This window comes from Globicephala melas, chromosome 19, assembly GCF_963455315.2.
Source record: "Globicephala melas chromosome 19, mGloMel1.2, whole genome shotgun sequence".
Taxonomy (NCBI): Eukaryota; Metazoa; Chordata; class Mammalia; order Artiodactyla; family Delphinidae; genus Globicephala; species Globicephala melas.
The window spans coordinates 13582801-13600996 of NC_083332.1; the positions used below are offsets into that span (position 1 = coordinate 13582801).

The following is an 18196-nucleotide window of genomic DNA, read 5'->3' on the forward strand; positions in this document are numbered from 1 at the left end:
CCCCAATTTAGAAGACCAATGATATTCACTGGGTACCTTGGGGTACAGTCAACTTTCCCAAGATTCTGAGGTCCCCTTTAGTGTTCACAGATAATGAAGTCCATTGGATGAAAAGCTTTGGTACCCCAGGGACCGTGGAGCTCTCCATAGATAGAGTGGGGCATCCCGATTTCACATTCTCAGGGAAACTAGAGCATCCCAGGGACATAATAACGTTCACTCGAGACATAACAGGATCCCTCAGTAATCTGACCCCGCTTAGCATATATGGGCCCACTTTGGGATACAGGGGGTTTCTCAAGTTCCTGAGGTTGCCTAATTGGGGGTCCCAGGACAGACCCCCAAACCCCACCCTGCCCCACCCTGGACTCACCCTCTCTTCTTGTTCTTCTCCGTGGTAGCATCCTTCTCATTCTCTGCCCTGGGAGGCTGGGCCTCTACCCCAGCCTGGGCGGTGCCCCCGGGTGACCCTTCCTTGGCAGTTCCTTCTTTGCCCCCCTCAGCCTCGCCCCAGTGCCCAGCTGAGCGGCGCAGGTTCTCATAGTCGGGATCAGGCTCCGCTGCCCGGGCCTCATCCTCAGCAGGAGGCTGCAGGCCGGGGGGTGCCAGAGGGGTGGCCCCTGCGGTGCAGCGGAAGTGCTGGTGGAACTGGACCGGAAGGCTCAGCCGGAGAAACAGCATCTCCACCAGACTGTTCTGGGAGCCCCACGTGCGGTGGGTCAGGCGCAGGCAGGGGGGTGTGTCCACGGTGCCGTCCACACGAGTCACCTGTGGGGGTGAGGCAGGAAGCACTGAGCCAGGAGGGTGAGCTAGGCCATTGGCCCTAAACCTTATTACACACAGAGTCACCACGAGGCCTTAGAGCACCGTGTGAGAATTAGCCAAAGACTCACTCCTCCAAGCGTACGAACTCCCATGGGACACACAGCTTGGCCGTGGGGTGCATTCAGCCTTCTGTCTACCTTTGTCTGGACACCTTTGTACAGTGGGCAGCCCTGGTCAGACACTGGAATCACCTGGGGAGCTTTCAAAACCTTCCTGCACACAGGGCTCACTCCAGACCAGGTCATCCACCCATCCACCCATTCATTCTTCCATCCTTCCACCCACCAGTCCATCCATCCATCCATTCACCCATCCATCCATCTAACACTACACAAATATTTACTGAGCACCTACTGTGTGCCAGGCACTGTTCCAAGTGCTGGGAACACATCAGTGAACAGAACAAGGGCTCTTGGGGAGAGCAGCCCAGAAGGGTCAGATGTTTTTAAAGGCTCCCCAGAGGAATTTCTGTTAGACTTGTTGGTTGTGGGAATATAACACTCAGAAGAACGCATACATCGTAAGTGCACAGCACAATGAGGTTTTGGAGGGACCACGCCTATGCACCCAGCACTCAGATGGAGAAATGGAACACCACCAGTCCCCCTGGGAGTCCCCTCAGTGCCCGTTTAGTCACTACACTCTCAAAGATAGCGAGGGATTCTGATGAGGGAAATGCACCGACCTGGCCTAAATAAAGGGCAGGAGCTGAGAGAGGGGCAGGTGCCCGGCCTGTGCGCTCCAAAGGCAGACTCTCAAGTTTTCTGGAGACTCCATTAACAACTGGAGCAGTTCCCTTTCTTTGATGCCCCACCTCAAGTTGACCTCCTTAAGGACCAATTGCCAAGAGAGACCTCTGTGCTCCTCACCAGCCAGTGAATTCACCCCAAAACTGTGCAACCAAGACTGTCTGCAGGGTCTCTTTCTCCCCCCTCTCCCATCTCTCTTCTAAATCCTGTTCTGCCTCTGCTCCTTGGCAAGCCTACTGACCATCTCCTTCCTGTGGTAAGTATGCAAAGCAACTTAATGTCTGATTATTCGTTCACAGTTAACGCCCTTCTGACTTAGCACATCACAGGTTAGCTTTGCCCATTCTTGAACTTCCTGTGAATGGGATCCTACAGTATGTGCTCTTTTGCGTCCGGCTTCTTTCATTCAACATCGTGCCTGAGAGACTCATCCACATGGTTGTGGGTAGGTTAGTTTATTCATTCTCACTGCTGTCTAGCATGCTGTTCTTTGGGTTGAGAACACCATCTGGCAGTGGCAGGGATTGGGAGGTTCACGTCTTCCCCACCATCCTCTCCCACCCCAGGCACCTCTCTGGTCTTAGTGCTCCCACTCTCGCCTCCTCCAATCCACTGTCAATAGAGACCTTTCCAAAACTCAGATCTAGACTGGACATTCCCTTGTTTAAAACCCTTCCATTTTCACCTAGCCTTAAAATGCCTTCCCACAAATTATTTATTAATTATAAAGAGAAAAATAGTAACTTGATGGTGGAGAAACTTGGCGGACTCCACCATAACCAAACAGTCAAAGTTAATGTAATCAGTAATAAGACATAATGACATGATGTGCCGCCCTGATATTCCGCATCAAGAAGAACACAACCTCTTTGCTATGGTATTCGTGCCAAATACATGAGGAATATTCTGCAAAATAACTGGTCTGTACTCTTCAAAAATGTCAGCATCATGACAGACAAACACTCAGAAATATTCTACATTGAAGACTAAAGAGACATAACAGCTAACTGCAACGTGTAACTGCGGATTGGATTTTGGATCAGAAAAATAAAAAGAGACATCATTGCCACGATTAACAAAATTTGAATATGGGTTGTAAATTAGGTAACAGTACGTATCAATGTAAAATTCCCTGATTTTCATAACTGCGGCTCTGTAAGAGCACAGCCTGTTCTGAAGAAATGCACATTGAAATATTTAGGGATAAAGAGGCATGATGTCTCCAACTTCCCTAAATAATTCAGGAAAGAGAAAGAGAGAGAGAATGTGAGAGAGAGGGAGATCTGAACGATGCCTAGGATGGGAAAACTGAGGCTCAGGAGGAGACAGTCACAGGCCCAGGTCATACAGCAGGTAAAAGGCCAACTCCAGGTCTGATTCTAAAGTACCAGCTGAAGCTTAGCCACGTGGAATTCAAGTTCTTCCCAGGTTGAGAAAAAGACTGTATCACTTTATTGTCACAATCTGACCCTGAGTTTAACCTTGGGAAAGAAAGGCACTAGGGTCTAAAAATTAGGATACCAGATTAATGAAGAGTTACTAAAAATAAATAAACCCATGGGAATTCCCTGGCAGTCCAGTGGTTAGCACTCCTTGCTCTCACTGCCAAGGACCCGGGTTCAATGCCTGGTTGGGGAACTAAGATCCCACAAGCTTACTGCCGTGCTTTGTGGCCGGCAATAAATAAATAAACAAACAAACCCCCAAAATACCACCACAGATAACAGTAAGGAAGGTGCCGAAATGTACCCAGTGATTTATATTTCTTTAAACCTTGTTGTAGGATTAGATAGTTATAAGGGCTGGAAATGTCCACTGGGGTCACTTAATCCAGCTTCTCTTTTCTCCCTTCTCGCATTTTGTAGGCGGTACCTGGAGCCCAGGAAGGTGTAGTTTGCCAAGGTTATACCCTACAAGGCAGCCCTGGGAGCCCATGATCCTGACACCCACTTCTACGCGGTTTGTGGGCTAACAGAGAAGCCAAAGAGAAGCTTGGGGAAGAGAACTGTGGGGAGGATGAGGTTTGGAAGCAGATCAGAGCGTGCTGAGTGGGCTCGGTCCTCACCTCATAGTGGGGATGCTCAGGGGGCGTGGCCTGAAACTGGGGAAGGCTTTTGCTGAACCAGGTAGTGACCGGGCGCTGCATGTTGATGGCAAATGGCTCAAAACCTTCCTGGAGGCCACAGATGGTAAAGAACCGCAGGGAGCTCACATCCTGGCCCAGGTTCAGGTGACCCACCTGGCCAGGTCCCAAGCTGCAGACGGGCAGGAAGCCTAGTGGGAGGGGATAGACAGGCAGGGGTGAGGATAGATGGGCAGGGCACGGGCAGCCATGGGGAAGGAGGTACTGTGGAAAGAAGGGATGGAAGAGAGGGGGGCTGGAGGGGACAGTGTAGGGTCAGGTGAGATGGAAGAAAACCAGAAAGGGGCCACAAGGCCAGCCCTCACCATCCCCAATCTCAATATCCCGGAAGGCTGTTTCAGAGCCTGAATCGGACATGAGGACCTCGCCGTTGAGGGTGAAGATAATGGTGTTCTCTGTGAGGTCGATCATGCAGCCCACGACATCACCTGACTGCCAGGGACGCCCAAACGGTTCACTGCCCAAGTGCCAGCGCTGACCCTGTGAGGGGGCAACGGGGGACGTGGTGCAGGAGAGACACACAGAGGGACGGGGAGATACAGAAGCAACGGGAGACGTGGTGCAGGAGAGACACACAGAGGGACGGGGAGATACAGAAGCAACGGGAGACGTGGTGCGGGAGAGACACACAGAGGGACGGGGAGATACAGAAGCAACGGGAGACGCGGTGCGGGAGAGACACACAGAGGGACGGGGAGGTACAGAAGCAACGGGAGACGTGGTGCGGGAGAGACACACAGAGGGACCAGGAGATACAGAAACAACGGGAGACGTGGTGCAGGAGAGACACACAGAGGAACGGGGAGATACAGAAGCAACGGGAGACGTGGTGCGGGAGAGACACACAGAGGGACGGGGAGATACAGAAGCAACGGGAGACGTGGTGCGGGAGAGACACACAGAGGGACGGGGAGATACAGAAGCAACGGGAGACGTGGTGCGGGAGAGACACACAGGGTCGGGGAGATACAGAAGCAAGGGGAGACGTGGTGCGGGAGAGACACACAGAGGGTCGGGGAGATACAGAAGCAACGGGAGACGTGGTGCAGGAGAGACACACAGAGGAACAGGGAGATACAGAAGCAAGGGGACACGCGGTGCAGGAGAGACACACAGAGGAACGGGGAGACACAGAAGCAAGGGGACACGTAAAGATACAAGTGTCAGGTCCAGGGCATGTGGGACCCCACATGTGGCCCCCATCTTACCCCACGTTTGCATCCATGATCCTCAAAGGATAAGCTTTCATGCTTTCCCCTCCCACTAATCTCTGTATCTCATCCCTTCTGCCTGGGTTCTCTATTGTTTCCATGACTGGGGCTGGGGTTATACAGACCACCAAAGTGCTAGTGGAGGGTTGGGGACAGCAGCAAGTAGAGGGATGGAAAGGAAAAACTAACCTGTCAATGTCCCCCATACGGACCCAAATATACACATATGCCCCCAGAATAGATAAATGGATAATGAGATGGATGGATAGGAAGCAGGGTATAAGGCTGGACGGAAGAACAAAATGAAAGCTGAGAGTCTACCTGGGTTGATGCAGGGAGGGAAGAAAGTGTAGACAGACACATAGGTAGATGGATGGGTGGATGGATAAATAGATGATGTACTTACGCATTAAATTATTGGATAGATGAATGGATAAATGAAATCACAAATTGACTAAACAGGTGAATCGCGGAACTAACAACTACATGAATAGATGGCAACGTGGATGACTAAATGATTCTTTGGACAGATGAGAAGGATGGATGAATGGACAGACAGACGGTTGGATAGAGAGATGGATGATGGATGGACATATGCGTGGGCAGAGAGAGGGAAGGCTACATGGAAGAACGGGTAGATGAGTGGGAAGGTAGAGGCAGAGATGGGCGGACAGAGTGAGGCACAGGTGTATGGGCTGGAGTGTATGAGCTGTGGGAAGGGCTGGAGTGTATGAGCTGTGGGAAGGACCACAGAGTCCGGCAGAGTGGAGCCCAGGGAGCTACCCACGCGGTGCCCATTGAAGACATAGGCCAGCTCATCAGCTCCCAGCTCCACGTCAGGCCGCAGCTCAGGCCTCGCCCAGCCCACTCGCATCTCGCCGGTGGTGACTGCCTCAAACTCGAAGTACCAGCGGCCGCTCTGCACCACATAGGATTTCTCTGCCCTGAAGATGCGCACCCGGTCCCAGCGAGACTGGCTCTCCACCAGACCTACAAATGGGGCCAGGCACAGTCAGAGAGGCTGGGTTGGTGGCAGAGACCAGGAAAGGTAAGGGCCTTTGGGGGGCTGGGAGGAAAGGGACAATTCTTGGTGTTAGGGAAGAACTGGGGAATCTCAGAGCAGTCACAGAGAGGCAGGAGGGACCTACTGAGACTTCTCCTCCATCCCTTTGCAGTCAGAGCTTCACAGAGGAACTAGTGACAGAGGCATGGAGGAAGAAAGTCGGGTCAGTCACGGTCATGGTCTGGGGTGAAGGGTCAAAATTAAGGTCAATGGTAAAAATCAAGGGTTGAGAGTAAGATCAGGAAGAGAGAGTCAGGGTCAGAGAGGGGATAGAAATTGCGGCTGGGGTCAGGGGTTAAGAAATTGAAAGTTGAGGACCACAGTCAGGGTTGGGGGTTGAGGCTGGGATTGGGGGCTCAGTGATAGGTCAGGAGTCAAGTCAGGAGTAGGGATTAGAGGCTCTTTAAGTCCTTGCTTGGGTGGCTCCATGTTATAGCTATAGTCCAGAGGTTAGGAGTTAGGGGTCGTAGCTGGGGGTCAGGAATTGGAGTCAGGGTCAGGGTTAGCGCTCACTGGTTCCTGGTCTGGCTGTTCAGTGTTGTAGCCGTAGCCCAGGCAGGGCTTGAGTCAGGTCAAGGTCAGTGGTCAAGATCAGGTTCAGGGTCAGGGACAGAGTGTCAGGGCTGGGGGGAGAGGGTCAGTGCTGTAGATGTAGCCCATTGAGAGGCGAGTTGGGTCAGAGATCAGGAGTCAAGGGCCGGGGTTGGGGTCAGGGTAGGAGTCAGGGTCAGGGGCCTGTGGTCAGCACTCACTGGGCTCCTGGTCGGGCGGCTCAATGTTGTAGCCGTAGCCCAGCAGGGTGCGCACGGCCTGGCAGAGGCTGTCCCGGTTGCTGCGCTTGGTGGCCTCGTCCAGCAGGCGGTAGGGCACAAGGCGAGGGTTCCGGCGTGCAGGGATGTCCTGCACAGAGCTGTAGGTCCAGCCCTGGGCCACTCGGTCTCGTGCCCACACATTGTGTCCGTTCTCCGCCAGCCGGTCCACCAGCATCGTCTGCGCGGGCGTCAGTCTCACGTGGCTCAGGTCCAGAGGCGCCGGCTTGTACCCATTGCTCATCATGTACCTGCGGGTGTGGCGGGGTTCGGTGGGACAAGACCCTCACCTCCACTTCTAGGCTCTGTGCTACGGGCTCCCTGACTTCTGACCCTTGTCCTTCGGATTCCATGATCTTTAGCCTTGAGCTTTGAAATTTCGGACCTTTGGTCTCTGACATCAGGGTTCTATGACTCCCTTAAATAAGCTTTGATATACTTGACTTCTGACCCCAGGATCCTGTGACCGTAGCAAGGGCTTTGACTTCACTGACCTCTGGCCTCTGTGACCCCTTCATCTTGATTTTGGGAGCCTCATTTCTCACGCTGGAACTCTCTGACCCCTCACTTCTAACTTTGAGGCTTCTTACCTCTGATCCCAGGACCCTATCATTCCAAACTCCTGGCTTTGGAGTCCTTGACGTTTGAACCTTGGCATCTATCCCCAGGACCTCTGATCTCTCATCTATAATTTTAAGATCCCTTACTTACAACTCTAACAATTTCTCACCCCTTTCCATTGATCCCTGACCTCTAACTCAGAGATATTACCTCTGTTCTCTCATTTTCCCGGACTCCATGGCAGACCCTGACCCTGGGTCCGACTCACTCCCACTCTCACTCTGGAATGCCTAACTCCGCATTCCTGACACCTCCCCAGGACACTCACCACTGACTCCAGAGCCCCGACCCCTGGTCCTATGACCTCCACCCTAACCCACAGCCCCTTGGTTTCTGACCTCAGCCTCCTCCCACCGGCCCTCAATTGCTCCAGCCCTCACCACGGCATCCCTGGCCCCCTACTCTCTTCCCCAGGTAGGGCCCGGGCCGCCCACACTCACGTCTTGGGGAGTTTTGTCTTCTTCAGGTTGTCTTCCGCCTTCTCGTCCGCCATGCCCACGTGGCAGCCCAGCGCCAGCAGGGTCCTGGGGCGGGGGGTGGGGGCAGGGGGACAGGGTCACCCCACGTGGCTCCCCTGCCGCTGGCATCCTCTCCCCCCAGCCCAGCTCCCCTCATCCCCCAGCCCCTGTCAGCTCTGTCTCTGGGTCACTAGCTCTCTCCACCTCTCTTGTTCTGGTTTTCTGGGCATCTGTCCCGTCTCTCTTGGTCTTGGTGTCTGTGTCTCTCTGGCTCCTGACTCTCCCTGTTTCACTGTCGCTGTATCTCTTTGACTGTGTTTGTCTTTTCCTGTCTGCTTCTTTCTTTGTCTCTTTCTCTCTCTTTCACTTGCTGAGCATCTCTCTCTTTTTTTTTTTGTGGTACGCGGGCCTCTCACCGCTGTGGCCTCTCCTGTTGCGGAGCACAGGCTCCGGACGCGCAGGCTCAGCGGCCATGGCTCATGGGCCCAGCCGCTCCGCGGCATGTGGTATCTTCCCAGACCGGGGCACGAACCCATGTCCCCTGCATCGGCAGGCGGACTCCCAACCACTGCACCACCAGGGAAGCCCTGAGCATCTCCCTTTATGCCTCTGTCTCTTACTTGCCCCCTGTCAGTTTCAGCCTCACAATCCCAGTCTCCCTCTCTCTCTCTGCCTCCCTTTTGTCTCTCTCTCTCTGTCTCTCTCAGTCTCGGTCTCGCTCCCCCTGTCTCTCCTTGCCCCCCGCCCAGCGGTCAGGCCCGGGTCCCTGCTCCCTGGTCCGCCCCTCACTTGAGCGTCTCCCCCGACATCTGCAGGTTGTAATTCCTCTCGGGCTCCGGCAGGCTGTGGAAGTCCACGAGACACGGGTGCAGCCTCTTATTGTCATCCCGAACCTGGAGAAACTCCAGAGTCAACTCCTCGGTTCCCCTTCCCTCCCCAGGACTCCCAGACTGTGACCCCTGGCCTCCCTGACCCGTTCTGCCACCCAAGGAGCCCGTGGTGTCCCAAAGTCGCTTCCCCCAGCCCCCAGCCCCTCCCAGTTAGTGAGCAGTTGTCACTCCACCACAGCCAGCCTAGCCTCTCCCCACCCCCCGCCGCGCTGCAGGCAGCCCCCTCACCGGGCCGTAGGTCCAGCCCTGCTCAATGCGAGTCAGCGCCCAGAGTTCATGGATGTTCTCCGCCAGTTTCTCCCGAATACCCTCCAGATGGGGAGGCAGGACAATCTGGGGGCAGGTGACATTTGTGAGGTCCCTGCATCCCCTCCAGTCTGCGTCGTGACCCCTCTTCCCGAGAACACGTGCGAGCCCTGAGCAGTTCCCCAGAGAGCTCTGACCTTTCCTACTGCCGAGCCTTGCTCCCCATCACCTCACCCTGCCTCCAGGGCTGACGTCCAGCTGCGTAAGGACTTAGCATCCTCAGAATTAAGGAACTATCTGGGAATGGGTCTGTCTCCCCCTGTGGACTGGGAGCTCCGTGAAGGCAGGGCTGGGGCTGTCTCTGTCTCCAGCATTTTCCCAGCCCTGTCCAGCCCAGAAGGGGATGCTCGTGAAATGTTTCCTGAATGAATGGATGAGTCTCTTTCCTTCTCTGTACGATGAGAATCAGAACAATATTAACTCATGACACTTACTTTATAAGGGTTCAGTGAAATCATTTACATAAACTACTAAATGCTATATACAGTGGACCCTCAAACAACGTGAGCTGGAACTGCGCGGATTTTTTTTCAATCAACATACACAGTACCTGTATTTTCATTTTACAGATCTTTCAATTAACTAAGTGTGGGGAAAAGCTTGTGTTTGATTAGAGATCACAAGATGCGGAATCAGAAGAACCAGGGCTTGAGTCCTGATTCTATCCGAACTATTTTAGCTTCCTGCCCTAGGGTGTGTCATTTACCAATTCCTTTGTTTTTAAGACAGAGAGAGCCGTGCTGGGACTTGCGACTGTGCCCCTAACCCTCCCACATAGTTTCTATAACTACGTGGCACGTGGTAGGTGCCTAGTCATGTTTAGATCGTTGGTGTTCTGCAGGCAGAGATAATGATGGTTGGACCAGGGTGGGATGTGGGGGGAGAAGGGATTGGGAGAGGTGGAGTGGACAACCCCTGAGGCTGCCGGGTGGGTGGGGGAGGGGAAGGGAGCCATCCAGGAGGAGGCCCAGGGCTCTGGCCTGGCTACAGGGGGGTGGCAAGTTCACCCCTGCAATAACATTACTACTACCAATAATGACAGTAACTCTACTGAGTACTTACTATTTCCTCAGGACCATGCTAAGCACGTCACATATATTAATTCATCTAACCTTCACAACAATGCTAGAGGGAGGTTCTCTCGTTCCCCCGTTTTCCTCACAGGTGAGGGAACTGAGGCACAGAGAAGTGAAGCCGCATGCCCACGGTGACGTGCTGCAAGTCAAACCCTTGTGATCAGCCTCTTAAACAGGACTTATATTCCCTCCTATAGGGACAGGCCTGGAGGAAAGGTGGGGGGCTCAGATTGGGATAGGCGGAGTGAGAGATGTGTGGAATAGAAAAGATGCCCAACAAATTGTGGTGGATAAGATCACAGGCTTTGGGATCAGACTTCCTGGGCTCAAATGCTGTGTGACGTGCACAGGCTGCTTAACCTCTCTGGGCCTCACTTTCCTCAGCTGTATATTGGGGGCAATAATAGTCCTTTTTAGGGAATTCCCTGGCGGTCCAGTGACTAGGACTCCGTGCTTTCACTGCTGAGGGCCCAGGTTCAATCCCTGGTCGGGGAGCTAAGATCCCACAGGCACTCGGAGCAGCAAATAAATACTTTTTAAAAATTAAATAAATAAATAACAGTCCTTTTTTTTTAGGGGACTATACTGAGGACTCCCTGAAACCGAGATTCTGCCTTGAGAGAATCCTTTGCCTCCTCTCTGCCTCAGATTCCCCACCTGTTAAACAACAGGGTCCCCAGCTTCCAGCTCAGCTCCCCATCTCCCTGGCTCCTAAGGGAGTCTGCCTCTCCAAGAAACCCTTGTAGAGCAGGCAGTACCTGGACAGTGTCCACAGGGCAGGGTACAAAGTCGGTGTGTGAGAGGCAGCGGCTGGGGCCCACCAGGTGGGGCCCCCGGGGCCCTTCCCGCCGATACTCCTTGATGGGCTCCAGATGGAGTCGCTCTCGCGGGAGCACAGCCTCATGACAAGGGGCATAGCCAGGCGGAGGGAGGAACTTGAATTCGCCATGGCGGCCACCAAGGAGGAACCGCACCCTAGGTGGGAGAGTGGGAGTCACTAGTGAGGGCAGTGTACAGAGGAGAGTCTGTACTCAGTGGGGGGAAGGGAGCAATCTTGGGATCAGTGGAAGGTTCTGGGGAGACCTGAGGTCACTGGACAGTCATAGGGTCATGGAGGTCATTTAGGAGTCAGGAAACTCTAAGGTCAAAGAAAATGCTGGAGGTCAATAGGAATCTTTGGAAAACCAAAAAAGGAAAGTGGGGGTCAGGTCACTGGGGAGTTAATCCAAGGTCATGGGAAAGTCCTTTGGAGGAGGTCCTGGATCAACAGAACATCTAGAGATACCAGAAGGTTTGGGGGAGACCAAGAAGAAGGTCACTTGGAAGTCACTGAGAGTCTGGTGTAACCTTGAGAAAATCATAATCGCCACTGAAATGGTGAGTAAGTCATTCACAGAGGTTGGGGTCACTGGGAAAAGATTGGGCTACTGAGAGGTCTCTGAAGTAACTGTGGTCGTTGAGAGGTCACTGGGAAATTATGGAGCTATTAGAATATCGTTGGGAGATGCTGGGGTCATTGGGAAGTTAAGAGCATGGAGTCATTGGGAGGCTTTGTGGTCATTGGAAGATCACTGTCAGATTCTGGAATCATCTGGAGGTCACTGGAATGGCACAGAATCATTGGGAGAGTCAGAGGTCATCTGGGAGGTCACTGGAAGAAACTTATTAATCATTAGAAGGTCATTGTGAAATTTGGGGGACACTTGGGGTGAAGCTGACATCATTGGGAGGGTCTGGGTCATTGGGAGGACACTGAGAGTGTCTGGGATCATGTAGAGGTCACTGGGACCTTCGTGTAGGGGTCTGGCCCGTCAGTCCTGAGAGAAGGCTGCTGGGTCCTGGCCCCATAGAAGGCCATGGCGTGCTTGCAGAAGCTGTCTCAGGACAGTCCCAGGTCTGGGGACTGGCCAGGGGGCTGGGGCAAGTCCTTACTTGACACCAGCTGAGAAGCTGACAACGGGGAAGAAGAGCCCATCAAGGTTGAAGGCCTCGAAGACACCCTGCACAGGACAGCCATTGATGCGGAAGGAGATGGACGGCACGCTGAGGTCCAGGCAGCAGCTGACCACGTCCTCGGGGGCCAGGAGGTGCTGCCCTGGGGAAGTCACCAGGCGTGGCACGTGTCCTGCACCAGGATCACCAGGGAGAAGTCAGAGGTCCAATGGAACCAATGGTCTCAAGAGATAAGGGCAGGTATTAGAGGATCCTATAGGGTCTGGACCCTAGCAACTCTAAGGTCAAGAGATTAGAGGCAGAAGTCAAGTTTCCCCTGAGGTTAGGTTCCTGAGAGGTGTGGGGGTCAAAGATTAAAGTCATCTTGGAGTTAGGATTCTGTAACCTTTGGAGGCGTAAGTCAAAGATCAGAGATCATAATAATCGGGGCAGTTCTCTGGGCTCTCTAGGGTCAGAGATCTGACATCCTCTGGGGTCAGAGCTCCGGAGGCTATGAAGAAACAGGTTCGAGCCCAGATTCTGAAAGCTCTAGGGTTAGGGTCTTGGGAAATGAGGAGTAAGGGGTCAAAGTTAGCCTGTTTGGGGGTCAGGATCCCAAGGCATGTGGTGAGAGCCTAGAAACCCTGGGTCAATGGTCAGGGTTGAGGGTCCCCTAGAAGGGTCCAGGTACCTGTCCAGAGATGTAGCCCATCAAAGCCGTAGGAATAGAGGTCATCGCCGACCCCGTTGCCGCCCCAGCCCTCGCCGCCCCCAGGGTACGGGCTGTAGCCCTCAGTGAGGGCCCAGCCCACCCGCAGGTGGGTGGCCTGAGCTGTCAGGAATGGAGCCACCTCGTCCACCATCACCTCAAAGTACCATTTGAGGTACTGCGTGGAGCCCTCTGCTCGGCCCACAAAAATGTTGGGGCGGATGCTGTAGGAGAGACAGGACAGGAGAGGAGGATGAAGGAGAGATGGAGAGGAGATCCAGGCTAGCGGGGGGGTGGGAGAGGAAGGGAGAAAGACAAAGATATACATACACAAGAAAAACAGAAAAGCAGAGACCCAGAAACAGAGAGAGAAAGCAGAGACAGAGACGGACAGAGAGGCATCAAAGGACAGAGAAGAGAGAGATGGGAGAGAGACCAGGAAAAAGAGATGGAGGAGAAATAGAGACAGACAGATGAAGACAAAAAGAGCAAACACAGAAAGAAAGAGGGAGGAAGAGACAGAGGCAGAAATGGAGCAGGGAGAGAGGACAAGAGGAATGAGAAGCCAGGGATGAGCTGGGGACAGCTGTGGGGACCGGGGTGGGAGATGGAGGAAGGCCCATCCACCTGGGTGTGGAGTCTGAGTCAGGGAGGGGATTGCGAGGTTCTGAGTTCTGGGGTCGGGGTTAGGGGCCAGACCTGGTGACAAAGTTGATGAGGTTTGTCTGCAGCAGAAGCTCGCGGCCAGGGAGCAAGTTCTCAGTAATGAGATCTTGGTTGGAGCGCACGGCCACGCCATTGCACACACACAGGGAACACAGCACGTCCAGCACCTGGAGGTCAAGGTCAGAGGTCAGGGTGTGAGGGCACCTGGGCGGGGGGTGGGGTGGGGTGGGGGTTGTCCATGGAAGACCCAGAGTGGGAAACCAGAAGGATGATATGCCAGGATGGGAGATAGAGCTTTTGACTGAGAAGAGGTGGTGAAAGTGGGAGGTCAGGGGTCACAGAGAGAGATCGGAGTCAAAGAGAAACATCAGGCAAGAGGCGGGGGCCGTATGAGCTGGGATAAGACATCAGCAATGTAAGAAAAGAGAGACTGAGGAATTCCCTGGCGGTCCAGTGGTTAGGACTCTGAGCTTCCCTGGGTTCGATCGTCGGTTGGGGAACTAAGATCCTGCAAGCCACATGGCTTGGCCAAAAAAAAAAAAGACTGGGGTAAAAGGTCAGAAGTCAGTAGGAAGAGTGAAAGGGTCGGTCAGGGAGAGAGCACAGGGATAAAGATGAGGTTTAGATCAGTGGAGGTTGCAAACTTGTGTCTTCAGGGGCCAGGTAGATAATGTAAATATGTGAAGTGGTTAGAAACAATTCAGTGGGAACCAGTAGCACTTGGGGCAAACTGGAGAGTGTCTATGCAGCCCCCCTAAAGGCTACAAAATTAGAAATTGAAAAAATACTTCAACGAGATAACGAAGCACATCTGTGGCCCAGAACCCATTCAAGAACCATGAGTTTGAGACCTTTGTGTTGAGATGGAAGCTTGTGGTAGAGGAGTCCAGGTAAGAGATAAGATGGGGAAATGGGGGCAATTCGAGGGCCATGGGGAAAGGTCAGGGTTCAGCATTCAGGGGATAAGAGGTCAGGGGTCAGAGGCCAACCTTGTGGTTCCTCCCATGCTTGTCCAGGAGGGAGATGATGGACTTGATGTGGTTCTCCTGGATGATGTTCAGGACCTCGGGACTCTCAATCAGGACACAGTACAGCACCTCCAGGATCCCTGCACAGGGATCAGAGAGAGGTGAAGTGGCTGCAGCCCTCCCGTCCCCGCAAGTCCCCATCCCCTCCGCCTGGGTTCTCCTACCTGAGGAGGCCTCCAGCCGATCCAGCTTGCTGACCAGCCAATCCAGGTTGTTGGAGAAGAGGGCACAGTTGGCACGATTGCCACGGATCAGAGAGGCTGAGGGTGGAGAGAGGGGTCAGACCCAGTAGGACTGGGAACCTCGGGTGCTCTAGGGGGAGTCCAGTCCGAGGCCCCTCACCCAGGATTTCATAGAGCAGGTTCACAATCTCTTTCCAGGACTCGGCTGCCTCCTCCCCGGCAAATTCGGCAAAGTGGGCAGCAGTGGTGTAAACATTTAGGCGGTCGATGCAGTTCAGGACCAGGGAGAGCATCCCCTGGGGTAGAGAAAAGAGGGGGTTTCATCACAGGAATCCCAGGCCCTCCCTGCCTTGCCTTTCTTGGACTTGCTAATTCATATTCCTTCAACACCTAGTGACTGGGTGTCCCCAGGTCGAAACCAGAGCCACCTGTGTGCACCCGCACTCCCAACTCCCTTCTTTCCTCCTCGGCTCTCCAGACCTGGCCTTGTCGCACTCTGCCTCTGTCCCCAGCATAATACATCCCTATTAACATCCGGACTGAATCTGTGTTTCTCCTTCCAGTATTTTCTTTCCTTCCTTTCCACCTCCAAGGACCCTACTGCTGGTCCCACTGGCCCAGCTCACTTTCCACACCAACCACCAGAGAGATTTTTGCCTTCTGTCTCTTTCTTTTTTTAAAAAACATTTTAACCTTTTGTCTTCTTTTATTTTGAATTATAACAGACATACAGAAAAGCACATAAAACATATACGGTCTAGGGCTTCCCTGGTGGCGCAGTGGTTGAGAGTCCGCCTGCCGATGCAGGGGACACGGGTTCGTGCCCCGGTCCGGGAAGATCCCACATGCCGCGGAGCAGCTGGGCCCGTGAGCCACGGCCGCTGAGCCTCTGTGTCTGGAGCCTGTGCTCCGCAACGGGAGAGGCCACAGCAGTGAGAGGCGTGTGTACCGCAAAATAAAAAACAAAAAACAATAAAATATATACAGTCTATTCTTGCTTTTCGTAGTAGTTAGGTTCTGTAAAGTCGCCGTGAGCACTGAGTGAATCCTGAGAACCAAGGCTCCCAGGGGAAACACAGGGGCTTTCTCTGAGTCTCTGAGCACAACATTTTCATCAATCAATCAATACACACTCTCGTTTTATGTGTGTTTCTGTTTAAAGACACTAATTTAATAGATGTTGTTGATTCATTAACATTAAACTCACAACCAACAGCACTGTAACTCACGCTTCAGTGAAGCTTTTCTTTAACACATATTTTCTCAGTAAGGCACATCACAGCCTTCTTGCACTTAGGAACAGTAGACAGCGCTTCGCCACTGTGCTTAGGGGCCATTTTAATCAGTGAAATTAACAAAAAGCACAAAAATGTGAAAAGCGTGGCACTAAATACACCACAAAGAGGACACTTGTTTACAGGTGAGAGTTGAAATAACAAGGCAAATTGTCGCCTTGTTCAACCTCAACTGGAAACACAACATCAAATGCCTTAAATTTTTTGCCTCTCTGCACATGTCCACAAATGACTACAAATATTCTGCAAGCATCGATTTGGAGGTTACAAATAAATTTTAGCAAGTAGGCATATTTGCAAATACAGAATCTGGAAATAATAAAGATCAAATGTATATGGCTTAACAAATAAATATGAAAGAACACTTGTGTAACCATGACCCAGGTCAAGAAAGAGAGCATTGCTAGCCTCCCAGAAGTCACCTCGATGCCCCTCCTGTTACACAACCCTCTCTGCTAGGGATAACCGTTATCCTGACTTTTATGGAAATCCTCTCCTTGTTTTTCTATTTTTACTACCTATGCATGCATTCATAAACAGTCTAGTAAAATTTTGCCTGTTTTTGAACTTGAGATGTACAGTAAGTATTCTTTTGCACATGGATTCTTTTGCTCAACATTACTTTAAAAAAAATTTTTTTTTTCTATTTATTTATTTGGCCGCACTGAGCGGCTTGCAGGATCTCAGTTCCCCGACTAGGGATCGAACCGAGACCTTGGCAGTGAAAGCGCCGAGTCCCAATCACTTGACCACCAGGGAATTCTCTCAATATTACGCTTTAAGGTTAAGAGCATTGTTTCATGGGGGTGTCATTTGCTCATTTTCATTGCTGAGTAGTGTCCATAGCCATCATACGGATATGCCACATTTGTGGATTCATTCCAGTGGTGGTGGACAACTGGGCTGCTATGATAATTGTTGTATCTATATCCTGGGCCCGTAGTAAGAGATGCAGTGCATCGTGGTAGACAGCACAGCCAGCTGGAGTCACACACAGTGGCTCTGCCCCTAACTCGTTGTGACTTTCAAAGACCTAACCCTTCTGTGGCTCCCAAACCGCAAGTCCTCATCACGGCCTGGCCTTTGTCACCTCTCTGTGCTCATCTCCTCCCACTCCTCCCCTAGCTCACCCAGTTCCAGTCATCCCGGCCTCCTCACTATTCTGGAAGCTGCCAGGCACACTCCCACTTCATGGTCCGTGTACTTGCTCTGTCTCCTCTCTGTCCCTCCCTCAGGTGTACACATGGCTGCCTCTCTTCATTCACGTGACCCTCCCTGACTACTGTATTTTAAACTGCAACAACCCCAGCACTCCCTACCGCTGCCCTTTTTTTTTTTTTTTTAATATTTATTTATTTGGCTGCGTAGGGTCTTAGTTGCGGGACCTAGCTGCAGGATCTTTGTTGCAGCATGCAGGATCTTTCGTTGTGGCACGTGGGCTTCTCTCTAGTTGTGGCACGCGGGCTCCAGAGCACACAGGCTCAGTAGTTACAGCACGTGGGCTCTAGAGCGCACAGGCTTAGTTGCCCCGCGGCATGTGGGATCTCAGTTCCCCCACCAGGGATCGAACCCGCGTCCCCTGCTTTGGAAGGTGGATTCTTAACCACTGGACCACCAGGGAAGTCCCTGCCCTACTTTGTTTTTCTCCTTATTATCATCTAATATACCACATAATCGTCCTATTTTATTGCTCATTTATCCTCCCGCCCCACGTCAACTCCACAAGGACAGGAATTTTTGTCTGTTTTCTTGACAGCTATATCCCCCCTGGTATATTTGTTCAGCAATAGCTGTTATCTAATCTCTCTGCACCTCAGTGACCCATCTGTAATATGGCAATTACAACCCCCCATGGGGTTATGGGGAGGATGTCAGGTATATAACACCCATAACACACAGTAAGGGCTAAATTCAAAGTAACAATAACCACTGACACTTATATAGCATCTACTCTGTGCTGCTACTGTTCTAAACACTTTGCATATACTAACCCCACTCCATTAGTAAGTTTTGTTGTTGTTACTATCATCATTTCTAGGTCTGCCACCCCCATCACAATGGGAGCCCCTGGAGAGGAGCAGGGCCAACTTGGAAGACTTTAAATGAACATGCTCCCCAATCACCCTGAGGAGACAGCAGACCCCGGACCTTTGTACAGCCCCAGTTTTCCACCCCTCTCGGCCCCTCGCACTCAGACTCCGTGCTGAGCGGAGCCCACCACGTCTCCTCTCAT

General features: G+C 52.5%; 1 protein-coding gene across 7 annotated transcripts in view; it reads right to left on the reverse strand.

The window, feature by feature from the left end:
- The window catches only part of RYR1 (ryanodine receptor 1), a 118452-nt gene that overhangs the window by 85601 nt on the left and 14655 nt on the right, over positions 1 to 18196 (reverse strand). For 6 of the 7 annotated variants that reach the window (XM_060288636.1, XM_060288633.1, XM_060288632.1 and 3 more), the window contains 15 exons: positions 14829 to 14964; positions 14651 to 14746; positions 14448 to 14566; positions 13492 to 13625; positions 12775 to 13016; positions 12084 to 12276; positions 10910 to 11126; positions 8998 to 9102; positions 8669 to 8772; positions 7862 to 7945; positions 6744 to 7051; positions 5716 to 5918; positions 4023 to 4197; positions 3640 to 3848; positions 374 to 768 (listed from right to left, as the gene is read on the reverse strand). In XM_060288636.1, coding sequence (XP_060144619.1) covers positions 374 to 768; positions 3640 to 3848; positions 4023 to 4197; positions 5716 to 5918; positions 6744 to 7051; positions 7862 to 7945; positions 8669 to 8772; positions 8998 to 9102; positions 10910 to 11126; positions 12084 to 12276; positions 12775 to 13016; positions 13492 to 13625; positions 14448 to 14566; positions 14651 to 14746; positions 14829 to 14964 — 2720 coding nt within the window. Of the gene's footprint in view, positions 1 to 373; positions 769 to 3639; positions 3849 to 4022; positions 4198 to 5715; positions 5919 to 6743; positions 7052 to 7861; positions 7946 to 8668; positions 8773 to 8997; positions 9103 to 10909; positions 11127 to 12083; positions 12277 to 12774; positions 13017 to 13491; positions 13626 to 14447; positions 14567 to 14650; positions 14747 to 14828; positions 14965 to 18196 lie in introns of those variants that run through there. The other variant, XM_060288637.1, reaches the window with a different exon arrangement.